Here is a 26,610-nt window from a genome sequence, read left to right as displayed (position 1 = left end):
AGGCTTAAAACAAATAATTGCAAATAAATGATGTTCATTGGAGGGAACAATGAGATGCATTGACACTGGCGCGCACTGTCAGCTTCATCGCATCAGCATCAGCAGCCCAGGCAATGCCCTTAAATATGAAAATTAAAATTACAAAATGCACAAATTGCAGCGACGTGAAGCGAGGTGAAGTGCAGTGAAAATCATATTAATAAAAATAATGAGTTTGCCGCTTCCTCTTTGGCAGCGGCTCCTGCGGAAGCGGCTTGAAAACCCGATTAAAAATTGAGCAGCGAGCAAGGACGTTAAGTAGAAATGTCAATATGACAGCTGTCGTCTGGCCAAAAGAGCGCGCCAGTTGACGAGGGAACCAACTCAATGACAGCGATGCGTATTGAACGGCGATGTGTGTATTGCTATCGAGCTTACTTGCTAATACTCTACATGGTGCCTTCGAACAGGGTTCAAGCGATCAGAAATGAGGTGTAACAAGGGAAGTATAAAAGTCTAAAGGATAAGCCATTAACCCATATCTGCCCATTCCTTCTATTCTTTACCAAAGTCGCTCATTAGCCGAGCTTTGCTTTGTGCATATTGATTTTCTGTACACAGATCCAGAGCATTCCGTATGTCCGGGCTGAAAGCTTAATCTATTATTGCAGGAATTATGATGCCAGCCACTTCACTTTGACTTATTGAGCGGAAAATGTGCAATTACTAAAGTTTTAAGACCCCAAGACCACAGATTCAGGCTGCGAGAAGGGAGAGATCAGTTTAAATTAAAGATGAATACAAGTATGGTTAAGCGGAAGCTCAAATGAACAGATAGCGGGTGGAAATTGCAAGTCCTTGGAGAACCGCCCATCCGATGACACTCCTCACGACACGCCCCGTCAAATTTATGGCACCCAATAAATTACTCGGGACAAAAGCAAATTATTTTCTAATTTCAGCTAACCACGCGTGGAATCGCCTAGGTCCCTGAACTTATCTATCTGGGACGTCGGCGAGGAACAATCGGCGGACATTTGACATTGATTAGTTTTCGTGAAATTTTTAATACATATTTCTCCAAGGTGGCAATCAGTCGCCCTTCTTGGCCCGCCTCAGCTCAGACGCCAGTCCATTAGGCGTCCACGCTTCATTTACTCATTTCGTGCAATTTCTTAATATCAATTTTCTTTTGATTTTCGGTCGCCGACTTGCCAGACACGCAATCCCCTGCACTGTCCTACGAATTCTCCCACACGCACAAACGAGTCCCTGCGACTGCTGCTCCGTTGTCCTGTTCTGACAGCGAGTAATTCGTTGTCGTTTGTGCTGGTCTCCACTTCCTCAGCTGACTTTTGTTGACTCCATCCTTGTGGCGGCACGTGAGGTCGCTTGCGCTCCTTTTGCACCTTTTCAAGGTGCTGCTTGGCAGTCCTCAGTGGGAGCAGCATCCTTTCTGGTAGTTTTATCGAACAGTGCAGTATGCTTAAATTTTTCAGCGAAAAAAGACAAGAGAGATCATCAATAGAAATTAATACATAACAGAACAATTTTATAACTGTGAGCGTGGCGTTTTGAGCGGTTTGTAAGCGCTCAGCGTTGGCGTCGCAAAAGTCTGCATGTCTCAACTTTCAAGCTTCTATAGTTTCCGAAATCTCGTCGTTCGGACAGACGGACATGGCCAGATCGACTCCGCTATCGATCCTAATTAATAATATGTATATATACAATATAGATTCAGAAACGCATCCTTCTTGCTGTTACATACTTGTCAACGATTCTAGTATACCCTTTTACTCAGTTTACTCCCAATTTGTAACAATTCTGCGGTTTTAGGCCGAAAAATGGTAAAAACTGTTAGACATGTTTCAAGGTATGCAATATACCCTTTAGCGTACGGGTAATGTTTATAAGAGTTAATGGAAACTCGCTTTGATATTGTAATTACTAATGCATCTGGACGCGCATTGCTCATACTATTTGCATTTCTCTTACCTCTTGCCATATCCAACTAAAAGCCGCAATCAGGCTGGGAGCCAAATCAAATAACCCAATGTCGACTATCTGGAGGCCTCGGTAAGCACTTAAGTGCTACACAAAGCAGAGCCAATCGCGATGTCCAGGGAGTAGACCTAAACTGACTAACAGTGGGATATTCCAATATTGGATAATAAAATGATAAAATATAAAAACATTTTTCAAAAGTGTGGGCGTGGCAGCTTAAGTTGGTTTCTGGGCGTTAGAGTGAGCGTGGCAAAAAAATAACAAAACATTTTTCAAAGATTTGTGCGTGGCAGTTTTGGTCGGCCGTTAGAGTTGGCGGGGCAAAAAGACAGAGAGATGGACATGGCCAAATCGACTTGGCAAATGTCCGGAAAAGCTTCCTTGTACCGGTTACATACTTTTTAACGAATCTATTAACGGGTATAAAAATATCAACTTATTTAGGGGCAGATAAACATTTCATATTACAATATTAAACCAAAGCCGATTATACTCTGCCTTACCTTCAATTTGGCCCACTGTACTGCGATGTTAATACAATTAAAAATACCCAATTTCGCCTCAGCTCGACAGATCCCCTATGTTACTGACGGATATCCGAGGGCCTTTGTTTCTGTTGTTGGTGGTGTGTTTGCTGGTGGCAGGCAGTTGTGTCAGGATGTGGCATCTTGCCACCGATGCCGTGATGCCATTAGTCGTAAGTGGCGCTTTCCTTTTGATTTTGGTGGCCTTTGACTTTATTAACCAAAACTACTCGGCGGCTCCTTGGCCTAGGTGGCTGGGTGTGTTTGGGTGTGGGGACCTGTCTGACCTGGCAGCATCGAAATGGGTCAATATGTGTGCGCTCCACTTGGGCGGCTCATGTAATATGTATTCAGCCGGCCGCAGTCGAGTGACATCCTTGGAGATTTCAGCGAAATGAGTGAAGGAGAGGTCCTTGTAAGTATTTTGGGGTGTTTGCACTTTTAGTTTTTAGACTCACCGTTTGATTCTGGGCTTGACAGGACTAAAGATTGCGACTGTACCTGTTTAATCATTTAGTTTGGCTTTGTTTATTTATTTCACTAATCGAATTATTTCCTGCTCCACTTATCCTCGTCATCGCAGGACGTCATATTTCTGTATTTCGATTCATTACTAATTCTCTTGGTTTTCTACCGAGAAGTTGACCGAGAAATCCGCCACTGCTGATTGTCAATGCCCCATTGGCACAAAAAAATTCCAGGCAGCGTGTTTGAATCTTCTTTGCATTGTCAATGTGTCAGCGACAGCATAACTGAAGGCTGAAGGCCACAGATGTCACCACGAACGAAGTGCCGAAGGCATCGTCAGCTGTAAATCATGTGATATGTATTAAAATTACAATGAAGAAGGCACAAGGCGCTAGAAGGATAATGCGGAGGTTTTGGGCGTTGCAAGGACATCTGTGCGCGATGCCATTCTATCGAATGGAAGGGAGGAATTGTAATTTCAGCGATGAATATGTGTGCCAGAAGGGTTCGTCTTAAGATTGTCATTCACTGGCAGTTTTGGCATTTTCCCGACTTAATTCAGTGCTTTTCTTTGGCCTTTATATCAGCCACACAATACACCTGTGCTACACACTGAGCTGTCGCTCCATTTCTCAGGCGCATCTTATATGTTCTGTCAGCCTCGCAGGCCAAATACACACCCCCCTTTATTATTATCATTGTAATTTAATAAAGGCAGGGAAAGGAAGGGAAGGCAGGGAAGTCCAGTCCCGGCCGAGAACTCCAAGGAAACGTAGTTAAATCCCAGAAATTGTCAAGTAAATTCGTTCTCTTCAACTCTGTGCCTTCACATTGCTGACTCAAGCTTGGGGACAGACGTGTAAATCAATTTGTCGAATTTGTTCTCCTTCGACTTTTCTGGAACCTAGTGGCTGCAATGAGATCCAGGAAGAAATGGAATGACCAAATCAAAGCAATGAGTTCTATAAGTAGAGAAGAGTTCTGGGGCCTGGCATTCACAATCAACAAATGGTTTTAAAATCCGGTAACCGTTGGAGAAAACTGATTCAACCCACTAATGTAATGCACAAAGTCCGCAAGTTCCATCCTTGGCCTGACTAGTGCGTAAGTATCGAAATGAAAGTGACCGGATGTAAAAACTTGTTCTTTACTGAGTTATATTTACCAAGTCGGATGCGTTTTAATGAAAGCAAATAGTTTTTTTGTAACTTTAAAATAATTAAAAAGACTTATTAATGTATAAGGGAAATGTAATAGCAGGAAACCCTGAAAACTAAACAGTTAGTAAGACTTAATAAAGATAATTATACTTAATTTAAAGGGAAATCTGAACATGGCTTGGAAAAAATGAATCTGGGTCCTTAAAGCTGTGAGCATGTTGTCAGTTGTGTTGAAATTTGGAAACCCGTAATGAGTCATCCTAAAATTTATTGTAATGCGCTTATACTTTACCTTTTTTGGAATATCAATCGTTTTTTTGGCTCCCTTGCTTCAAATTCTTGCCATACACAGTACTGGGAATTGCACCTTCGCCAAGAATGTCACTCTTAAGTTCGTGTGCAAGGGAAATGTCCCCAAGGATATGTATACAATGTTTCGGGACAACCGAGCTCCGCCCGACACTCCCTACAGTGTTTGGCAGACCGAAGAGGGCGGCTCCGTCCTCCTGGTATCGTTTTACACCACAATGTTTCCAAACTATGATACCATCAATCTGCAGGAAGGCGAGATGGATCTTGGCCAATTCTTTCTAGCCACCAAGGGAAGAAATACCAATATTCTTCTTTTTGTGACACCGTCTACCCTTCACTGCTTCCCCTTCGGTCTGCGCTATACGAATGAGCTAAAAAGGCACTGTCTGGGCCAAGACATAAGTGAGGGAGGTGTCCTTACCAAGAACCCCATTATTCACTACGGCTCGCTTAGTATAAAAACCCCCGACTTGCCAAAGAGTGATGCAACTTCGCCAAGTCTAAAAAGAAACCTGCTTCTTGTCGTGTGTGCGGTGATCATTTACTAACATGAAAGTTTTGTACCCAAAAACTCTAAATTTAATGTACAAGTGATATTGTTGAAAATTTAATGAATAAATTGTTGGGCTAGATGAAGCGTCGCTTTTCAAATGTCAGCCATGATTTATTAGTCTACATTTCTACATTCCATACTCTATGTACATCGACCTACAAAGCCATGACACGGAAACTGTGGCTGCTCCCGATCGCATTACTTCTGGCCTCTTCCGAGGCCTCCTTCGACTCCTGCCACTTCATGCTAGAAAACGAAATTCCATTTACGCTGGTTTGCAAGGCCGAATACAGCACCGACCTGAAGCTGAACTACCGAGACATTTGGCTCAGTGCCGACGTGCCCTACTGGCTTTGGTGGAGACGACTGCCCAGTGTGGAGATGCTGATCTCCTTTTATGAGTCGCCCATATCGGCGTGTGAAAACGTTAGCCTGAGCCTCAACTGCCTCCATTGTGCGGACTCCAATGAGCTAGGCATACACATTCGACCCGAGAGCATCCACTGCTTTGACTTCTCCTTCTCCTACGTGCGGGACCTGATGAAGCACTGTGGCCTGTCGCCGGCCACGAAGTTCGATCGCGTCGCCATTTTGTATGCGCGGCGGGTTCCCAATCGTGATATTCCCTCCCGGTCCGCCAGGCCTCGTCCTTGGACCATGGGACTCAGCCTTCCCTGAGGAAGTCGATGCTAAATGGATGCTAAACGCCGGGCCGGGGGCAACTAGAGAATCTTCTGTCAACCGGGGGACAAGTGATCGGAACCGTTTTTATTCTCCTGGAAATTCCCATCAAATTTTTCGAAAATGATCAAAGAATCATTTGCCTATAAGCAATGCCAGTGCGCCTCTCAAGCGCACGAAGCCTGAATAACAAGTGGATCGACCGTCCGTCGCTCCGTCCTCCTCAGCATACAAAGCAACCCAAGCATCATCGGCACTCCCTGCGCCCGGTCTGCAGCCCACCGCCTTCGACTACGACTTTACCGCCGCCCCAGCTCAAACCACATCCCCCGTGCCCCTTGTTCCGGCCAGTGCCCTTCCTGCTGCTCCTGCTCATCCTCGGACCAGTGCCTGCAGCATGCAAGGACCAGAACTGCACCTTCCTCGAGGGCTACATCCTGCAGTACGTGTGTCACAGCAGCTACATAGAGGAGATTCGGTTGCAGCACAAAGACCGCATCCCGGCCATCGGGACCCCGTACGCCATCTGGAAGCGTCCCGACACCCACGACCCGTCCTACCTGCTCATCTCCTTTTACGACTCGCCGCTCTTCTCCTGCTACACGGTGGTTATGCACAAAGGCAAGTTTTACTGCGACGGGCGCAACTTCATAGAGCCGAACACGGAGGTCGAGCAGATGCACTGCCTCAACTATCCGTTCCACTACACCTTACACCTGTACAATGCGTGTGCCAAGAAGCCGTGCTCGGAAGGATCGCCGCCCATTGCAGTGGCGATCGCCTACATGAAGAGCAATATCAGGAGGACTAGTGAGGCTGTACCTCGCGTTAAACGCACTGCGGCTGTCCCCCTTCTTGTGCCCATAATCCCACTTCTCCTATCCCGATATTTTGGTATTTTACTATGTCAATAAAATGGTTCCGAATAGTTATATTGTCGCTTAATGCCGGGCGGGCAGGCAACCTCAACGCTTTATCTGCGGCTCTTCTATCCTGCCACCTAATCCGCGTCCACATCGACCCCCTCGTTTGCCCTGTGATTGCATGCATTATCTCGAAGCTGCTTATTTTACTCGGGTAAACAAAATGGGCGGGTCCTCGCCGACTAGCAGTTCAGCAGAGTCCATTGTAGTTGCCCTTAGTTGCTGTAGTGCTGTAGTTGCTGTTGTGGCATGAAATTTTAGACATCCCAACAATGGCAGCCAGATGCAGGCATGGACAGCCGCATACAGAGGCTCAGCTAACTGCCATTTTACGCACACAGCCGGAGATTCGGTGGAGAAGGGAGGATGGGGAGCATCACATTTCATTGTCGTCATTGTCATTGGCGTTGTCGTAATTTATGTGCTTATATGGACTGCCGCCATATTGGCCTGTGGTGCTCCCACAAAGCTCAACACTTGCGGGTAGCTGTTTGAGAAAGGACTTTAAGCGGAGTCATTAAGTTTATAGTTTTAAAGGGCTCTGTGTCGCAAATGGAACACGCAGAGCAAAGCTCTTTTTAAATTTTATTGATACACATTGGTACAAATTCACTTGGGACAAATTTTGAACAGTGTGCGAAACAGCTCTTTATTCTGGCGTCCTTGGGAGATAGACGATTGCGTGGTCATTGCAGCTGAGGATCCTTCCAGTCCCAGCACTTCTGTAGTGTTGCATCCGCTCTTGGCATTCTCCAGCTTACGAACTATGTAGACGAGCACGAACATGGAGCACAACCGCATTATGCTTCAAGCTGGCAAACTGGTAGTTCACTTGAATTTCAATATATTGGATGACAGCAGTTTCAATCTTTGAAGAAAGACGCACACCAGGCAGGCCAGCCAGGTTCCCAAACCAGGGATTCCCCTGGAAGTCCCACTTTTTGACTCCGTTTTGGCAGCGTAATGGATCGTAGCCTCGCCCTTCCACTCAACATTGAAGAAGCGCAGAGCTATTGGCTTGGTGCACTCGTATAACAAGTCATCTACGTAGCTCATTAGTTCCTTGTGGCAGAAAAACTGCGTGCCGGACACTATCAAAGGTGATTCACTGACTTCGCAAAAGAAATCGAGTTCATTGTCCAGCTGGATCGTGCCGTTACAACTTTGCACTGGAGAGTCGTTAAAGCTCACGAGGAAGAAATAATATCCATCCTGGTTGTAGTAGAAGATCTTGTAGGGCGCATTTACGGAAGTTAGCCCGTCCTTGTATTTTAAATATAAGTCTGCGTTATAGACTCCGTTGCAAAGCAGCTCGAGATGGGTGTATGTTACCAGGGGGCAATAGAGTTGCATGGAGCCATCCTCCAAGGCTAAAGATTGCTGCAAAGCCGTCACGATAAGCAAAAACAATGAAATAATTACATCATGCATCATTTTTATTGTCTGTTTAATTTGAAATTTCTTTGAAAGATAACTGTGAACACGTAGACTTAGCGTTTAAGTCGTAGCAGTATAGGCCGAATCCGATAAGGAAAAAATTCAGAATGCTTATCCAAACATTCACACTTAAATGCCACTGCACATTAAATGTCACCCCTGGAAAACGGCGGCGATGAATATCACATTAAAAGTAAGGGAAAATAAAACGAAGAGCTTTCCTCGACCGATTCTCTTATATCATCATTAGTTTCTAACGGCGCCAAACAAAGCCGTTCCTCTCACGCGCATGTCCTGATTTTCACACATGGCTGATAATGCACACAACAAAGCATTCCCAAAACAGGATATAGAAAGGGCAGGGCAGGTAAGTGCGCATTTGCGTGTGACTTTTTGTGAATTTCTTTTTATTTTTGAACCGGGCTTTCACTCTACCTGTACACAAATTCGCGCCGCCTATAAAATGTGGTAGTAAACGTTTGCAAAAGTGTGCCAAGAAAATAATGTGAATAGCACGTGGGGCACCTCAATGAGGGAATGAGAGCGAGTATGTTTCATACTTTTAATGGTTCAGAACCTCACAACTACCGAGTAGAGTTGTACTCCCAAATTTCATTTACTCCAAACACTAATCTGGCCAAACAAACAGCATACTAAAATAATAATTGATGTTATCCTTTCGTAATTCCATTCAACTTTGATTGAATTAAAAGTCATAAAAAGGAACGTTCCCCATAACGGACAAAAATTTAGTTTTTGGCAGACACCACCATCCCCACCATCCCACATGCACATATGTTTGGAGCAATTAAAATTTCTCTGTGCTCTGTGTGCCATTTTTGTTGATGCCTGGGCTCTGAATGCATTTTTCAGCGCTGAATGTTTTCTGTATTCCCGTTTTTTCGTTTTTGTTTGCTTGTAAAATAAAAATTACGTATACGCCAACAACTTCAAATGGCGCAACATGGCGTATGCGTGATGTTGTTGCTCTTACTGCCATATTTCGCTGCACACCGGCTGCCATTTCCGCACCAAACAAAAGCAAACAGAGCGAATGGCAGATACAACAGCCGCCCACTCCTTTCTTCTCTCGAAAGGACCGCGCATATCTATAAAATACGCAATTACAACATGTTGCCGCAGTCGCAGTCGTCGTTCTCGTCGCTTTTCCCCTTCTCGCTCTCGCTGCTGTGGGTCTCTTTATGAATTTATACATAACCCGCCACAGCTGTACCACCCCAGGCACCAGCACCCACCACCCCACCATTCCACCACAGAGTAGGCACCCTTTTCCCCCGCACTCCGCGCAGAGTGCACTCGCTTTGTTGCATCCACTCAGCAGTTACCATTAGCAGAGTGAGTTGCTAGTGGGGATTTAAAAATACATATCTTTGATATGGTAATGCTTAGAGTATCTAAGCTGTGTCCACGGCAATGGCACCGGAGATCAAATCCGATCAGGATCCGGATCTGGATCTGCTGAATTGTATGGAATTATTAAATCTTCATTGTTTCAGAGCACCATTTTCCAAGCCCAATCTTCCGGTTAAGCCAATGCTCAAGCCCAACACCGCTTCAGGATCAACTGTGGCAACGACCACTTCGAAGCTTGTTAGGAATCAGAGCTCCTCTCGCTCTTTTATTATCGCCAGTTTTGTTTTTGTGCAGTCGGTTACAAATGGCAAGTGGCACACGCTGCAAAGGATTCGCTGGGAAACAAGGTGGGGTGGGGTGGAGTGGCGTGGCCATGAGTTATGCCCTGCGATATGCGCGAACTAAGTTAGTTTTGTATATTTTATGTGCAGTTAAGCGTTTTGCATACTGCATCTCTGAGGCAGAAGCAATAACAGGAACAGGTGTCGACCCTCTGGACGGCGGCACAAAATATCTTTTCCAAGTGAAAGCGACAGAATGGGGAGCTGCAGCTTTTCAGCATATGATTGTAAGTGCTTAATTGGTATCAAGTTGTTGTGGGATGGTATATATGTACATCGAGATGTTCGTTACACGAATAAGAGAGGAGTTGAGGATGGTGCTTCTTCAACGAAAAAGTACACTTTTTAAAGGGACTTCATTCCACTGCAGAGCTTGAAGAGGGCAGTTCAATGTATTCCCTGATTCTTATATAAATGTCATGAAACAAATTACATATCGGTATTGATTGGTACTATGCTGCCGCAGAAGTTTTCAAAAGCTCTACAAACGCGATAAATTAAAACAGTTAAAGCGGAAAGGAAAATATTAAATCTTCTCGAGTGCCACCCATTGATTGTGAAGTAATGGTGGGTGGGGGGTGAAACGAATAGTACAATTGGAGCAATAAAACCAGAAACCGTGTGAATAAAAAAAAGAAAAGCTTCGACGACTACCGCGCTCTGCACAATGATGTGCTGGAAGGGGGGCCTCGTGGCAGGTCCTGCTGCATCCTGGCAGGTAGTAAAGTAACAGGAATCAAAATAATAAATCAAAATTGTGCTGCAGCACCATCCAACAGTTGGCAGCCAACTTCTGCAGCTCCCTGCTCCATCTCCCAGCCAGGAGTTACCACCTCCCCAGCATAGGATACTCCATGCGCGCTTTCTTCGACAGTCAGTTGTGTGGGCGTGACGCGGGGCAGAGTCCTTGGCCACGCAGCCTTCTCTGCACAGAAACAAACACAATGTAAATTCGAATCCAATCAGAATGCTGTATTAATTATGGTATACAAATATTTCAATGACAGTTAGGGTTAAGAGTATTATTCTTCTAAGTTCGCCGAAATGCGATTGTAGTGTATGAAGTAGTGCTACATACCTTTTTTGTACGACTTGAATGTCTTTCTGCCCGTTCAACCCACACAAGTTTCGAGTTGTTAAAAATTACAAATAAAATAAGCGTGGAGGGGCTTTCGGAGGTGCGCTGCTGCCACTGCGAAATGTGGCATTTGATTTACGTTTGCAATTGCTCGAAGCTGTTAAACAGTGCAGCTACCGCGCTTGGCATCCCGCGTGCTTCTGCCCCTCCGCACTCCGTGGTTCGCTGTTAATGATCAAGTGGCATCCTGACTTGCACCCTGCTGAGAGGCGAAGGTTGGGATAGCGGTAGCTGTGGTTGCTGGCAGCTTAAGAGTTGTCGTTTAGTTGCCCGCGACCGCTTGAGGTTCACACTGAAATAGCGCGAAATAGCACGAGCAGCTAATGGCGTGTGGAAATTAATGGAAATCAACCCGGATTTCTATAAGTTACGGTAAAAGTGGAATCGAGTAAGCTACTTTATATTTGCTTTCTGGGCACTGGGAATATTTTTAATAATGGCACAAACATATCATTTTGATTGCCCTTTCGCCGGGTGTTCGGTGTCAAGGGAGCCCCTCGAAATTCCGACCAGCACTTCGTAGTGATAATTAGCATGTTTCGAGCTCGGCTTACCGCTGAACTGGTGAAATGTAAGCCCGATGCCGCTCTCATATTCGAAATGATCGGACTTTTGGCCGTTGTCAGCCGCTTGTGTAATTACTGTCACGCGGCATGCGAAATTGGGTCAGGAGCAGAAAGTAATTCCGAGTGAGTGTTGCATAGTTGCATTTAACCGGGCGCTTTACGACTGACAGGCAACAGCATGGTGGCAGCAACTACACATTCTGCTGCATTTGCAAATCGTCGCAGCACTTAAAACGCCATAAAGTATGCAACAGAATGCAGACAAAGAGCGAACATCGCAACTGTCGAGCGGTTTTTTCCGCCATAATAATTCAAATGAGATTTAAAGTTTCACTCTGTATCCACTTCGGAGCCACCCCGCTTCCGTTGCCCCACCATGACCCCCCACCCAACAAAACACCACCCCACTCAGCGCCACTCTCCCTATCGTTTTTAGGATTAAAAATCTGTTAGTCTTAAGTAACCAAGACATATTGTAAAATAAAATAATTTAAGCAGATTAAATTAAGTTGCCGCATGGGTAACAGTGCGTTGATCAAATAATAAAAACATCATCGTTCAAATACTGAAAAAAAAAAAACACAAGGCGCGCCACAAAGTATGCAACGATTTATTTAAATAACAGAGCTAACGTCTTCCTCGGCTCCCAGTGTTTGTCCTTGTTTACTTGTGTTTGTTGTGCTGCATTTGCGCAAATGTAAGCACTTCTCCGCGGTGCGATGCCTGCTTTCTCCGCTTTCTCTGCTTTCTCCGCAAGATAAGCAACACAATGCGCCATTTGCAGGATTTGCGCCTGAGATGGGCGGGGTAAGCAAGCAAACAAAACGAGGGAGCGAGCTGAGGTAAACACACATGGCAGGTGCTCAGCTGGGTGCGGGGAGGTCCCTAATGATGTTGCCAAAACTAACAAAGAGATCGTCTTTGTGCTGGTTGGGTGAAAAAATCCGGGCGACTCAGGGAGGGGTTTTATTCGTGACCGTTCGAACGAAAGGAGATCGGCAAAGAGCCCAATTTCGATTGACAATTCACAGGGTCTGGGGATTCTAGAAGCAAATCCAGTCGAGAATTAAATTAAGCCGCACACCCGTTTCATTGCCTTCATTTCCGGCTGCACCCAACCACACTCATAAAAAGGAGCGCAACACAGCCGTAAAACAACATTTCAAACTTAACTTAATTAACAATTTTTATAACCAGAGCAGGCCGAAGTTTTACAGCCGACAAAATCCAAAACTCGGCACAAAAATGAAAACGAAACGGAAAAATTGGGCCGGAAAAAGGCTAACCAATTTAAGCGGCTTATGTCTCCTCCCCCCAAAACAACTCGCCATCCATGCCGCATTGCCCGCCACTCGGCTTGAAGTTTGCCGCGATTTTGGCCAACAAGAATTGCGCGGAAAAAAGTCTGCCGGCGAATACCGCAATAAATACCGCACAATAAAAGCAAATCTATAAAACACCTGCGAGCAGCACTCGTTCAAGGGAATGGACGAGCAGATACTGTACACCAGCCTCGCTCCAGATCACCAGATGGGGTTGCCCGCCCAGTCTTCGCCGCCTTTCGGAACCACACGCAATGCAATCCTGATTCGGGGGGAATTTTTTGTTCAATCGATTTTTGCTAGCTTCGCTCTGGTTTCCTTTTTTGCATACTTCACACCATTGACGGGCCTGCGGCCTCTGCGCCGCCCTTTCCGAGCAGGGGATACGGATACCTGTCTCCTCCTGCAATCAGGGAATCCAAGCGGAAACCGAAAATCCCCGACACTTTATTTTATTACATTTTAGTGGTGCGGCGCGGCGCACAAAAGGCAAGCCCGAATACCACGACACGGCCATAAAAGAGGCACAAAGCCCGCTGAGATCCAGAAATTGGTTGTTCGTCAGTAGTCTGCCACGTTTCGACTCGTTCGCCTTGCATTTACAATATAGAAATGTAGAAGCACTGAAATAAGTGGAGGCTTTTCAATCGATCTCCCTCTAAACAAAACTCCAACTGTGTACCAGAACTTGACAGTACTACCCAAATCAAGGGATCACAATATGCATTTCTAGAAGTTGTAATGCATTTCAGTAACTGCTGTATAAGTACAGTGTGCAGCACAAGATCCTTGAGAGATATGATCATTCCTTTCTCCTCGACTATTTTTGATTGTCTTGGGATATTCAGATTAGCACTTGCAGGCCGCCACTCCACCACAGTGTGGCAGATACCCCTAAGACCCCTGCTTCCCGGCCAGTTTAAGGGCCCAACTCTCCGCCCTTGGTCACGAACGTGGCTCTAAAAATTCCGCACGTCGTTGGTCATCGATCTAAAACTAATTAGCAGTAAGTTGCCCTGCTACGGTTGAAGGCGATGGCCAGAACGAAACCAGCACAGTGGATGGAGCCGTGTTCCCTGGTAGACAGTTAACCGAGCTTCGCCGGGCGAAGGGTCCCACTGTGGCACTCAACTAGTTTCCGTTATAATTGCAGCAGACACATAAATAGTAAACTGCAATAAAACGAGAGCGGAGCGGGGAGCCAGCCATAAAAGAAGGGGTGGGGCTATCAAAAGTTGCTAGCAGCGCTTTTGGCATAAAATAAAAGCAAAATGTTGTAAAGCGATTGCAAAGTGAGATTGGAAATTACCGACACATAGACACACACACACACACACCTCAGGAACAGTGGCTGCTTGAAGTGTGCGCACATCCAGCAAACACAATAAACTGGCATAGATGAACGTGCAAAAATTACAACAGCCCGACATGCAAACACTGCAGCATGGGTGGAGGCGGGCTGACTGCTGGGTGGCAGACACTTTGCACATTACAATGCAATTATTTCGGGCTGCTTGAACTGGAAGCAACCACCAGTCCATGACGTGCACTGATTGCCACAGTTGTGAAGGAGCTGGTGTAGCAGTCCACCCCGAGCTCGAAACGAAGACCTCCCCACACTGCCTCACAACCACCCACGGCCGAAGGGTTAACGATCGACGGGAAATTAAAGCGAAGCGAAAAGGCTTCCCATCATCCGACCTGAGCGGTGGCTGACGAGCAGCAGGCACTGTACCAGCCACTGCACTTTGAACTTGACTGACGTCCTGAAGAGCGGCTCGACTTGACTTCCACGAGCCCAGCTGAACCGGGCTAAACTGGATGAGCGGGGATGTACTGGGATGGGATGGTGTTGCGATGGAAAGGCTGGTCGTATCGCGTGCCCGAAATAATTTTCGGAAAATGCCTCGTTAATGTTTCTATTAACGGATTAGAGAGCGCAGCGAGCGGTGGTCACGTCAATCAGGCACGAGCAGAAGAATCGCCGAGGACCCTGGAACTGGCATATAGCTTCGCCCCTTGTTGACTTGCCACGTACGTCAGCCAGTCAGTCATTTAGTCAGTCAGTCATTCAGTCAGTCAGCCAGTTGGCCCTGATGTGGATTTGGATTATACTGCGATGATTTTCTTGCACTTTTTCAGCTGTAGTCACACGTTAGAGCGGCACCCGTTTGTTTTTGTTGTTAGCACATTGACACGTTTTGCATAAATTTGCATTCAAATGTGTCATGGCGAGCGGTCCGGGGAACGGGCGCCGGTTCTTCGTGTCTGATTGAAGGCCGCTCGGCCTCAGGAGGGCCTGAAAAAGAGCTGGAATTATAATAATATCCTAGTTTGGCATGTCGCATGTAGGGCATTACGGAAAATTGCTGATACGAAGCTTGTGCTTTAGCGACCGGATCTGGGTGTAGGCTGATTCCGTGTCCAGATTGCAGTCCAATGCAGGGAACACGTTCGGCACAGTAGTGCAATCTCCACTATGTTCAAGGAACCACTCTGTTTGGCGCAGCATTCTGGGCAGAGAAACTCTGAAAAAGGACAACTTAGGACTTTCGCTTGGGACAGGTGCGGAGACGTGGGCATCAACTGAGCCGGATGGGCTTTCTGGAGCGGGTCAACTGCCAGGGGCGTGGGTCAGCTCGGCGAGCGAAACGGAAAAACATTTGCATACTTTTTGGCACTTTTAAATTATTCAAAGAGAGCACACAAAAGCCGAGCAAAACGGGCACTGAAAAATGAAAGAAAGGGCGCCCGAGGGGGTCAAAAGCCGAGAGGGCCGAGAGGTCCGTCCAACCGTTGGTAGTGACAATTAAGCTGCACTCAAATTGCTTTCGGCCCTCTTCCTCTCTCTCTCTCTGTCACTCTCTGCGCTCGTGATTGGTTGTGCGCCTGTAAATATGCAACAAGATTTTTATTTAAATGCCACTCCATTTTTAAATCAAATCCCGACACCAGGCCGCGAGCCTGTGCCCCTGCTCGCTTTGCAGCCCGCTTTTGTTTTCCGGCTTTTCTCTCTGTTGTCCTCGGGGCTTTTAATTTTCATCTTGTTTACTTTAACGTCATTTTCAACTCTTCGGTGTTTTCTCGAGCGCTTTTCGCACGCCCTTTCCACTTTCCACTTTCTCGTGAGCCCCTCACGCTCCGCGGACCCATTGTGCCATCTTGGTCCTTGTCATTGTCGCTCGTGTGTGTCCTGCTCGTCTTGCCTGTCTCCTTAGTCGCTCCTTCGCTTTCGCCGCGTGCTCCTTGTGCTGCTCGTGAAGTGGCACTCATCCGCACTTTTAAGCCCTACTGAATTCCTTTTATCCCTAAAATAAATATCTTCATCCAAAGCAGTGTTCCGTGTTGTTTCCCATGCTGCTGCTGCCGGTGCACCGAGTGCTCCCGCTGGAGGTCCTCCAGTCAGGGGCATTGTCTGTCTACCGGCAGCCACCTCCCTTTATTATCTTCTTCATACTTAAGAGCTCTTTTAATAGAGTTCTCGACACTTTCGATTGTCTTTGCGTGAGACTTGTGTGGAAATTAAGCCTGAAGAGATTACTCGCTAACGCATTAGCATTCTCGGATTTCCCCGATTTTCCTGTCATCTGCCAGCATCTGACCAGCATCATACGGATTGACGCAAGGCTTAGCCCGAATTCTTCGCCGTCATTACCCCTTTCGCACGTATTTCACACATAGCAATGACATAATGATGACAATTCGAAGGGGAAAAGTAAAGGATATCGGGCGGGGGACGACGGCAATCGATTTTGGCTCTTCATGTCTGCTGGGAAAATCAGGAAAGCACAAAATGCCAATGAAGAAACAAAGCGGGGGAAGCAGAGCGAAATACAAATCAAATGTACCGCAAAACTGAATGAAGTCAACAAAGGATGCCAACTCTGGACTAATGGACTGGGAGACGCAGGACATGGACAGGGGATAGATAGATGGACGAGGGGGGGTGGGGGAGGGAGTGTCCCCAGGGTCGAGTGAGAGTGACAAATAAATTGGCGATTCCCATGGGTACACAGCTACAGGACTGCAGTCGGTGGCCGGGGGAAGAGGGATGCATTGTCAAATGCTCACTTTTCATTGTCCTTGCGTGTGGGTGTGTGGCTGTTACGAGATTGTTAAGCACATAAGTTGAAATATTCCGATTGAGTAACTTTCATTATTGCAACAACAACGACAGAGACTGACAACAACAAAGTGCCCATTTTGTATAAATAAAACAATGACAACGATTTCAACTCATTTAAATTCTGTGCCATAATAAATTTGCCTGCATAATTTCTATAGATACGACAACTTTCCCCTTCCCCAGGGCACCGAACACCCTTTGTCAGGACAGGACATTGTTTAGTTTGTTTAGTGTAGACTCCAGAGTGCCTGACTGAATTTTCAATATATTTTCTGCATTTTAAATGATTTCCATGTCACAAATTTGTGTGCATTTCCAGTCGGCCGGGAGAGTTTCAGGGAATGGCAGAACCAGTCAACTAACTGGTTGTGGGTTTTTAGTTTAAGCACACTAAATCAATTCCCAGGCATTGCTCTTTAAGCAGCCAATTCATGGCCCATAAGTCAGTGATTGCAAATTACTGGCCGCCCGACTGGTGGTCTGCTCCGTATTCGGGGCCAACTAATTAAAGGGCTTAAGTTCCGCTTTTCCCGTCGCTTTGGTGTTCGGTTGATAACTGTGCAGGACCAGGGAAAGGACACTTTCCTCGTACAATTGGGGGCGAAGCAGACCAGCGGCACTGCGCTGGCTGCGATTTAATTAATTTCAATGCATAACGTCAACTCAGAAACCTGAACCCAAGCTCAAAACCTAAAACCCGTAGTGCCGCCGAGCCTGGGCCAGTCAAACTTGACACCAAACACAGGCTCCGGGAGCAGATAGACACCCGGGTGCAGGGAGATGTTGAGCAGAAGGACTGGCCGGGAAACGAGCGTTCCGGGACCAGACAAGAACTGAACTGGAAAATTAAATGGAGTATAATTTTTTCGGGTTACACTCTGCTTTAAATTTTGATGCCCAGGACAAACCAAGTGCACCCAACAACCAACTAGGTGAGAGGCAGATGACCAAGTCGTCCTTTAAGTTCCCATTCTTGTACTTTACCCTTACTCTCCACTCTTCTGGGACGAAAACATTTTTCCGCACCACTGCGTTCTGACTTTAATTAGCATTTTTGCTCGGCAAAAGAGTAGCTAGTGAAATGTGTGTTTTCAGGTATCCTACAAAAATATATCGGCCAACGGAAAGATTTGCGTTTTCTTGCGAGTAACTGAACATCGATACATTTTTATATGTATATATACATCAATAAATCAATTTGCGTACACAAATGACAGTCGGGGAAGTCGACTATAGCGTTATCACTTGTTAACTATGAATATCTTTCAATGTATACTAATAATTAACCTCAATTAATAATACAAATCTCCTTTTTCAGGTAAGTGCCTCTTACAAACGAAAATTTCTTCTGAGTAAGTAGTTCTACTCGCTATACATTCGTTGAAAAACTGACCGATTTTTTTTAATTTTTTTATGTGTCTTGCCAATTTATCGCACTCCCACTATCTAGTAACGGGAATTTGATAAACCCGACTATAGTAGTGTTTGAACATTGTTATTATCCTAATCCAACTAAAACAATGGTAAATATTCTGTTCGCTCCCCAGTATTAAAACGTTCCAGTGTTATTTTAAAGATGAGACAACTTGACTGTTGACACTTAAGGCGAGGAGAAACGCCAACTCTACGAGCTTCAAATTCTATTCAGAAAATTCCACCGAAATTACTTTTTTTTCAACTGTTATTTTTGTTTTTTATTCTAATTGCGGCGTGCTTAAGCGAAGGCCCCACGTTTATGGAGGAACCCACTTTTAAACATTGTCGGTAAATTTAGCTGATGATATCTTAACTTTTTGCCAAATTTAGTAGCACGGCTTGCTTAACACTCTCATAAAAAGTATTTTCAATTTCGCTGGGAGCTTAAAAATTTATACGTTGAATATTATTAGTACCCACGTTTTAAAGAGATGTAGTGATTTTGGGTCAGAATAGTTTAATAATTTTGTACTCTCTTAGAGGGCATTCCAAACTTCGGTTTGTCGATTTATAATTTTGTATGTCAACGGTTCCAAGTCGTTGACTTCATTACCCAAATGGACACTGGGAATCAGAGGGAGAAAAGGAGGCGACCGCGTAAATACAGGATTGGGTCGTTAGCGATGTCTTTTTCAAAAATGACGAAAATTAAGTTTTAATATTAAAGCATGAGGGTCAGTGCGCTTTCATAAGATATTATGTTTTGTCGTTACTTTAAATTTCATGTAGAATTGATTTTTACATGCGAAAGGCGAACATACAATTTGTTACCCTTAGATTAACCACTTATGATTATCCAGAAGCTAACAAGCTGACAACCCTTTTGGATGCGAGTTGTCTCCGTTTCCAATTAAAAGTGGAACAGCCCGTAGTGCGAGCACCCATAAGATTCGAATTAAGAAAACCTGTCGCAATATTTCTCTGTTGTAAGGAATAAATTACCATGTTCCCACCCAGCAAGGACACGCGACTTTCAACGAAATTCGACAAAAGCCAAAACCGTAACAAATCGCATTTAAATTTACCTGCCAGGGGGAAGCAGGAACAGAAATAGAAGTAGATCCGGGTACAGGACCAACCACCGAAAAGGATGCGATAATTTATAGCGTTTCATTTGCTCGCTCGACCCCTCGCTCCCCTGTAAATTCTAATTTAAATTTCGTAGTGTGCCAGGAGCAGTGCGAATGGACTAGAATCTCCGTGGTGGTGTAGGGAGGAGGGGGGACACAATAAAAAATATATTTTTATTTATGTGGCTTAATTTGCAGAGCGTGCAGAACATGCACAGCAACAACTAGCCCCTCTACAGCTTCAGCTCTGCCGGCTCATTTCGAATTCATTTCCATATCCTAGCAATCTTCCTGAATGCGGCAAAAAACACACTCCGAATGCAATTGCCCCTTGCAAGAATTTTTCAAATGTTTTACACACAAAAATGTTCATTCCCTGCTCTTTGTTGCGTACAATTAGTTTGAAAACAACAATAACCGTCGCTGAGTGAGTGGGTAACTGCAGTCACATAAAACAAAAGCGAATGACAATTGGAAAAGGACAACGACGGCAGGACGAGTGGATGGGAGTGAGGATGTGGATGAGGATGAGGACGAGGAGGAAGCGGCAAATGTCCCTCCACCAAAGGTGACTTTTAATGCCTTTTGTGTTGGTGTTGTTGCCAATGTTGCTGTTGTGATTGCTGCTGGTTTGTCGCAACAACAACGAACACGTGTTAACGGGCGAAGGGGTAACGAATGCCACCCCTTCGTCACAATCCGCCCCTTGCTGCCATACCTGCTTTGTCGTGGCCCGATTTGGCTTTGTTTTCGCTTTTTATTTTAATAGTGGAAATTATTGCACGCTACGGCGCAGCCGGGAAAAAAGTTGAATTAACAAGCTGGTAAATTGCGCTCGGCACTCGCATCTTCAAGTGGCGCTCTTCCAAGCGTAAAACTCGTACGAGTATGCCAGTCGCAAAAGTTTCACCTACCGAATGGTGAGGTTTAATTTGCACATGTAGCGAGTGTCGTGAATGATTAGAAATGAGTTATTCCGACGCCCTTCCCCCATTCGCAGTATTATTCCGAGTTAAAGTTGCCATCTCGTAATCCCATTTCCGTCGCTACCTCGCACTGATTGTTTCGCTCCAGCAACCAGGGGCTTTGCACCATCCCATTCATTTCCAGCACCACCCGCGGCCAACTCCCCCGTACGGCACTATAACAATTGAAAACTGCTGTAATAACAGAACTTTTCTAATCAACCTGCTGGACATACAAGGCCCTTCACTTCCGCTTACTTCCGCCAGCACCTCCTCCTCAACCAGTCAGCCAGCTGATGCCATGTAAGTTTATTAAAATTATGTCCTGCAGATATTTGCAGACACTCGTGCTCGTTAGAAGTACGGTGCTGTGAACGGATTGCATGGCATCGGGACCAAATGAAACGAACTAATGTCCGAGATGACAATGGAGCCGGGGAGCATTAAAGAGTCCACAGAGTGGAAATGCACAAGCTGAAGGAACCATTCGATTGGGGGGGCAGTGGATCAATGGCGTCAAGCTGACAAATCAACCAAACTGGGGGTGGTGCCCAACCCCGTCCCCCCCCATCAAATGAAAATGCATTTATTTATAAACCAAATGACAAAAGTCCCAAGTGAGCCAGGGCAGGCAGGAGCAACAGCATGGATCCGTATCTGTATCCGCATCTTCATCGGCAAGTGTATCGCTAGCCATCTCCCCCGGTTTCGCATCGCGTACATGGCACAACTGCAAAACTGCATTTGCGTTGTGCTGTCTAACTAGTTACCTATTGGCAGGACACACACAACCGCCCAGGACAGCCCCTCCAGTCTTGTAGCTGTTGGCAATTTTATTGACAACCCAACAATCGGATGGGTGGACTCCCCCGAACGCAACCCAACCCAACCCCACAAAACCAACTTGAATCCAACCCAACCCTTTTTGCAACGCTGCTCCACTGGTGCTGATGCTGATGCTGAAGTTGATGCTGATGCCGACTGGAGGGGTTCGGTTGCATTTTGTGACAATGTTTATTTAGATTTTGCTGCTGCCAATTGCTGACATTGCAATTTCTATTCCTGCCAGGGACAAACACGCACACTCGTAGATAAACACACTCCCAGATGTGCTGCGTGTGCAAAGCGCAGCGTTGCATTTCATTATACACTGGCAAAAAAGTAGTGTGTGCCTCGTCCTTGATTCGCGCTGGGGGCACACAACTCAGTGTTTCTGAATATTTTTCTGGCAGTAGGGTATCCAATAGGAATCCATATTTAATGTGGATCTCATTTGTTCCCCGGGCTTTCCAGCACCTTTGCATCTGCTAGTGCATCGCTCTGTGCCATTCCTCCCCAGCTCTTTTCGTTGTTGCGGTCGTGTGTGTTGTACTTTTTGGCACTTTAATTTCAAATTGTCAATTGGATTTAAGTACATTCGACAGCAACAACGCCAGCCGAGCATGTTTGGGCCCAATCGGGCTGTCTGACAGAGCCGAGATTGCCTTCATCGCTCCCCCAACGCAAATTTTTGAAATTGTTTGCCCATTATAAGGCCGGGGTTCCGAGACCACAGGACTCACAGCTCGAGGTGGCTTCGCTTTACGCCCGCTCTTTCTTGGCCATAAAATTTGATTTTAAAATGTGTCAAATGTGTTTTAAATGTGGCCAAATTAAATGTGGCAAAATTTGGTTACGCTGTTGTCTGGGGCAAATGAAGCTGATTGCAAGGCGCCCATAAAACTTGGGCAATGACTCCTCAGAATGCGAATTGAAATGATCGGGAAATTAAGTTAATCACATTTTGCCATTGAACGGCTGGCGAACAAGTGTTGGAAAACCAATTGCCAATCAACGGATGCCGAGTCATAATTTTGAAGTTTCGAGTAGAGTTTTTCCAGCTGCGGTGGCAGTCTGAATCTGAATGTGCGTTTCGATTGCCGCTGCTATGGAGCCCATATCCCATATTGACTGTGCCGCAGTTGAATTTGTTGCAATTACTCGCACCGAATGATTACAGTACCCATTCATTCATTTGGTGCCTGCATCCCGACGATAATCGGCGGCCGTTCTGTTTGGTAGCAATTAGTGTCAATTAGCATGGGTTTTTGTTATTGCGCCAAATGTTTACGCAGTTGGTAAGTACGCCACAAGGCGGACCTGCTCCTGCTCACTGGGTTTCATTTCGATTCCCGGCACATCTTCAGCCCCCGAACACACCTGCGCCTAGTTATTCCAGCTATGCCATGATCTGTGCCCAAAATTAACATACGAGTACACCCGATTCCGTCCTGTTCAAGTGCACTCATTATATATGCTAGCAGCATGCTCGGCAGCTGACGCAGGGGCTGAAGGTTACGAAATCGAAAATTTTAAGGGTTTGAGGCCCAGGAAGGTCCTTGGAAATGGGCAAAATATGCGCACTAGGACAGGCATTCGCCTTCTTCGCATCCTCGCCACTTCACCTCTCACAATTTGAAAACTTGCAAAAAGGCGTTGGCTGGGACAAGAGCGAAGGATATTTTGCAAACAAATAATAAAAATCCAATTTTACATTTAATCACGCGCTCAGTCAAACAAAAGGAGCGAACTGAAAAGGGCAGAAATAAACTTTTGACAACGGCTGCCGTGTTGTCGCCCGAAGGACGACGCTCGAGCACCAACCCTCCCAGCAGTAGCAGTCGCTGGGCGGGCTTAAGGATCAGTAACTCGGTGCTCGAGGTGACTCAAATATTTTGCTTAATTTATTGCATTTTCTACGCTAAAATGCGCACAAACTTTAGCCCAAGCCTCTGAAAATTAGGCTGCTCGACTCGGCAGAACTGAATGCCGACTCCTCTGCCCTGTATCCTGCATTCCGTGCGACCTGCGTCATTATAAATTTAAAAAGCGTGTTAAAAGGGGTGCATATCCCAGCCCGCTGCCACAAGGAGCTTAACCCTCCCCGCAGCAGCTCACAATAAATTTAATTTTTCATCATTGCAATTTCTGCGCGTAATTTTTCGTACATGTCGCACATAATTCATTCCCAGGGCTGCGATGTCGCCTGCGACATATGGATTAACTGCCGTGAAATGCGCTCCTTCGTGCAGGCCACGACCCCCTGAAGGACCTCTTCCACACGCGCAGCGCGTTGAAAAATTAATCCCGAAGTGTTGTGCGATTCGCAGCCCCCGGCTGTTTTCACGGTTTCTTTGCGGCTCAGATTCAATGGGAACTCATCACTTGTTTTGCATTAGCTGCAGATCCCATTTTCCGAGTGGCCAAGTCATAAGAGCAGCTAAGACTTCAATTTGTAGCACGTTTTCTTGAACGGGAAATTATCCATGTCCCAGTCCACAGCCTGCACCTTAATGGCGACCGTGCAGATGTCATCACAGTCTGTGAGCTGACTAGCTGACTGACTGACGTCACCGAAAGAAATCATGACGCATTTGATAATGACAATGATTGCGCAGCTGGCGAACTTGCCTCGTCCCAGATCCACCTCTGCTCCTGCCTCCACACGCCGCCTCTCACTTGGATGACAACTACGTTGGTGGGTTAGCCAAGCGAGAAGTCGCAGTCGGAGGAATCATGTGTGATGACTGCGAATGGAGATGGACAGACCGAGCTGAACGCAGAACCAAAGAGGAGAGCTGCATCAGGAGCCAAGGCCAAACGAGACAAGGATGTTACTTTTTACTGTCAGTCCCAGTCGTACTCGTAGTCTGAGTCGGAGTAGGAATGCCGATTCCCCCACCCCGCTGACAGTTGTACAAGAAATACAAATTTGCAAAATAAGCAGAGGGCCAGGCCAGACCAGACCAGGCCATTTTGAGATAAATGACGACATGCTAAAGGAAGTGTCAACTGATTGCGCTGAGCTAGGCAGGCGTAAAAGACAGGACGACGACGTCGAATCGTCCTCGTCTCGGCTCCTGCACGTGACGTATACGCCTCGTTGTGCGTGTGATGAACGAACCGTTCGGAGCTGGTGGAAGCGCAGCCCCGACAATAAAACACAATAAAAAGAAATTATGAATAAATAATGCGCAAAGTAGTAATAGCTACAACACATCGACTCAGAACACAAAAAATTGAATGCAAAGCGGCGTCATCTGTTTGTGATTTATGTAGTTTTTAATATTTGACTGGGAGACATCCGCTGCGTCAGACCCACCCGAAGACAGACAGCTAGACAGACGGGCGACCCTGCTTTATCCTCCATTTCCCCAGAACCCCGACATCTGTTATTCATGCGACGAAAATCATCGCCAAACAAAATCAGCAACCATTAGGCGGGCATTTGTTCGCCAATTTCAGATGTGGTTCTGCTCAGCCCTGCTCCAGAGAGCTCAGGTGAGCTCGGGTTCTCTACTTCCTTTTAGTTCTGTTGCTTTTGCTAAATTTAATTAATTTTCACGCCATTTCCGCAGTGCCCGCCTTGAAAGGATTCGCAGGCCAGCCAAAAATTCTCATTAGCAGCTGCTCAGTGACAAGAAAAGAAAAGAAGACCGCTTGAAAGTCGCTCTAATGAAATGTTTGCTCGCCACTCGTGTCACTTGCGCATCCGTTTGTCCAAGCGGCAAGAGGGAAGTGGGAAGCAACCGGAAGTGGCGTTGAATGGAGCGCATTCCTGCTTCCGGCCGAAAGCTGCGCCTTGATTAGCCTTAATTAAATTCCACCTGGTTGCTGCCATTGACAACAAATTGAGCCGGGGAAGCCCTCATTCAGAATCGACTCATAAAATATCTAACTGGGTTTGAAGGCAATAATATCCATTTTTGCAGCCTGGTGCTAAAGTTGCTTTACACTTAAAATATTGGATTACAGAACAACTGCTTCTTAATCATCCGCGAACGGCTGTTATCCATTCACTGCACTTCCTATTCAACTGCAATCGCAGAAAATCTTTAATCTTTAAAGGGCATATGGATTCCCATAATCTAGTTTCTGAGGTACCGAAACAAATGTTCTATTGACATATCTATGGATCCATTATACAGCGAAGTATTATTTTAGTTGTGAATATTTTCTATAATAGTACAAATTGAATACAAATGATCCTTTGAGGGAAACTAAACACATGCCAACTAGTCGGCAGCTGTTCCTCCTTAAGGGAAGAAAGCGCTAACCCAAAAATTATGATCTTGAAATTAAATTTTCCGTCTGGTGTTGCCTTTATGGTTTATGAAGTGTTGCAAAAATATCCACAGATACAACCGAAATAAAAGCGAGGAGTCAGGACACACAACAGCGGAGGATGCTGCATCAGCGAAATGGAATCTGGGAGAGAGTGGAACTCAAACAGAGGAGGAGTTGGCGAGGGCTGGCCACTTGCAAAACAACATGCAAAAGGATTTTCGTCGATTTTCGAGTGCTATATCTGTACTTCTGCCATGTGTGGCCCGAACTTTTCCGGGGAAGGAGGACTTTCCTTCCTCCTCCTCCTCCGGCGCTTTTTTCGCCCTGCACAAACACTGGCTCACCCTTCTCCCTCTACTTCTAGTGCCTCGTCTGTGTTGTTTTGCCAGGCTACTTGCGACTTTTTCTCCATTTTTCGCTGGCCATTTGGCACTTCTGCTATTTTGTATTTCCTCGGTGCCCAGTACCCTACCCTGACTCCTTTTGCCCAGCTCTAGCGGTTGGTAGTGGCTGTGTTGTAGTGCTCAGCGGCAGCGGCATTTATTGTTTCTGGCGTCAGTTGTTGCACTTTTTTCACTTGCCCATCCATTTCCACTTCCTCTCCGGCTCGCTCACATCGCGCGTTCTCAGCATTTTTAACAGTTTATTTGGCCAAGGCATACAACTAACCAGCTACGAGTCCTGGCCCTGGGAAAACTGCCAGAGGAGGAATCTGGTGAGCTGCGAACTATTGATAAAGTGAGATAGAAAGGAAAGGCGAAATGTTAATACTCCGTTCGACAAATCCACGCAGCCATAAATTAAACAACTGACAAATCAAATTCCCATCAAATGTCCCGTTTACACAAATCTTTCAAGGGCTAAAACAACACAGACGGAGAGCAACAATAAATCCGCCCGAAATCCTCAAACAATTAAATTCAAAGAATGGCACAAGAACGGGTGGGTGGTGGTGCTGGTGCTTAGGCAGCCGAGGAACAAAGTGGCCATAAAAAAAGAGCAGAAAGGAATCGAAAGAGCCGAACTGCAAGCGCAGCAAAGCAAATGCCAAAGAATCGTTGCGCAATTAACACAGGGAAGGATGG

General features: G+C 45.9%; 4 protein-coding genes across 4 annotated transcripts in view; 3 read left to right on the top strand and 1 right to left on the bottom strand.

Moving 5' to 3' along the window:
• The first annotated feature begins 4,311 nt into the window (after positions 1 to 4,311).
• On the top strand, positions 4,312 to 5,070 carry LOC116800909. Its single transcript, XM_032717386.1, has one exon. It carries the CDS (start codon positions 4,411 to 4,413, stop codon positions 4,993 to 4,995), a length of 585 nt encoding a protein of 194 aa, XP_032573277.1. The 5' UTR covers positions 4,312 to 4,410; the 3' UTR covers positions 4,996 to 5,070.
• Positions 5,071 to 5,165: 95 nt separating this feature from the next.
• On the top strand, positions 5,166 to 5,695 carry LOC6616563. The gene has a single exon (XM_032717385.1). The coding sequence runs from the start codon at positions 5,166 to 5,168 to the stop codon at positions 5,676 to 5,678; it is 513 nt and encodes a 170-aa protein (XP_032573276.1). The 3' UTR covers positions 5,679 to 5,695.
• A 27-nt stretch (positions 5,696 to 5,722) lies between these two features.
• On the top strand, positions 5,723 to 6,613 carry LOC116800908. Its single transcript, XM_032717383.1, has one exon. It carries the CDS (start codon positions 5,834 to 5,836, stop codon positions 6,593 to 6,595), a length of 762 nt encoding a protein of 253 aa, XP_032573274.1. The 5' UTR covers positions 5,723 to 5,833; the 3' UTR covers positions 6,596 to 6,613.
• Positions 6,614 to 7,418: 805 nt separating this feature from the next.
• The window catches only part of LOC6616561, an 85,898-nt gene continuing 66,706 nt past the window's right edge, over positions 7,419 to 26,610 (bottom strand). The window contains exon 2 of the mRNA XM_002040884.2: positions 7,419 to 7,984. Within this exon, the coding sequence (XP_002040920.2) occupies positions 7,433 to 7,957 (525 nt within the window). The 5' untranslated portion in view covers positions 7,958 to 7,984 and the 3' untranslated portion in view covers positions 7,419 to 7,432. The remainder of the gene's footprint in view (positions 7,985 to 26,610) is intronic.

Source organism: Drosophila sechellia, chromosome 3L, assembly GCF_004382195.2.
Source record: "Drosophila sechellia strain sech25 chromosome 3L, ASM438219v1, whole genome shotgun sequence".
In the NCBI taxonomy this organism is placed as follows: Eukaryota; Metazoa; Arthropoda; class Insecta; order Diptera; family Drosophilidae; genus Drosophila; species Drosophila sechellia.
This window is presented reverse-complemented; position numbering and strand designations above follow the sequence as displayed.

What these genes read in the sequence shown, in the direction of transcription:
- LOC116800909 (XM_032717386.1), top strand. Translation starts at nt 4,411, where the DNA reads ATGCGCTTATACTTTACCTTTTTTGGAATATCAATCGTTTTTTTGGCT.
- LOC6616563 (XM_032717385.1), top strand. Translation starts at nt 5,166, where the DNA reads ATGACACGGAAACTGTGGCTGCTCCCGATCGCATTACTTCTGGCCTCT.
- LOC116800908 (XM_032717383.1), top strand. Translation starts at nt 5,834, where the DNA reads ATGCCAGTGCGCCTCTCAAGCGCACGAAGCCTGAATAACAAGTGGATC.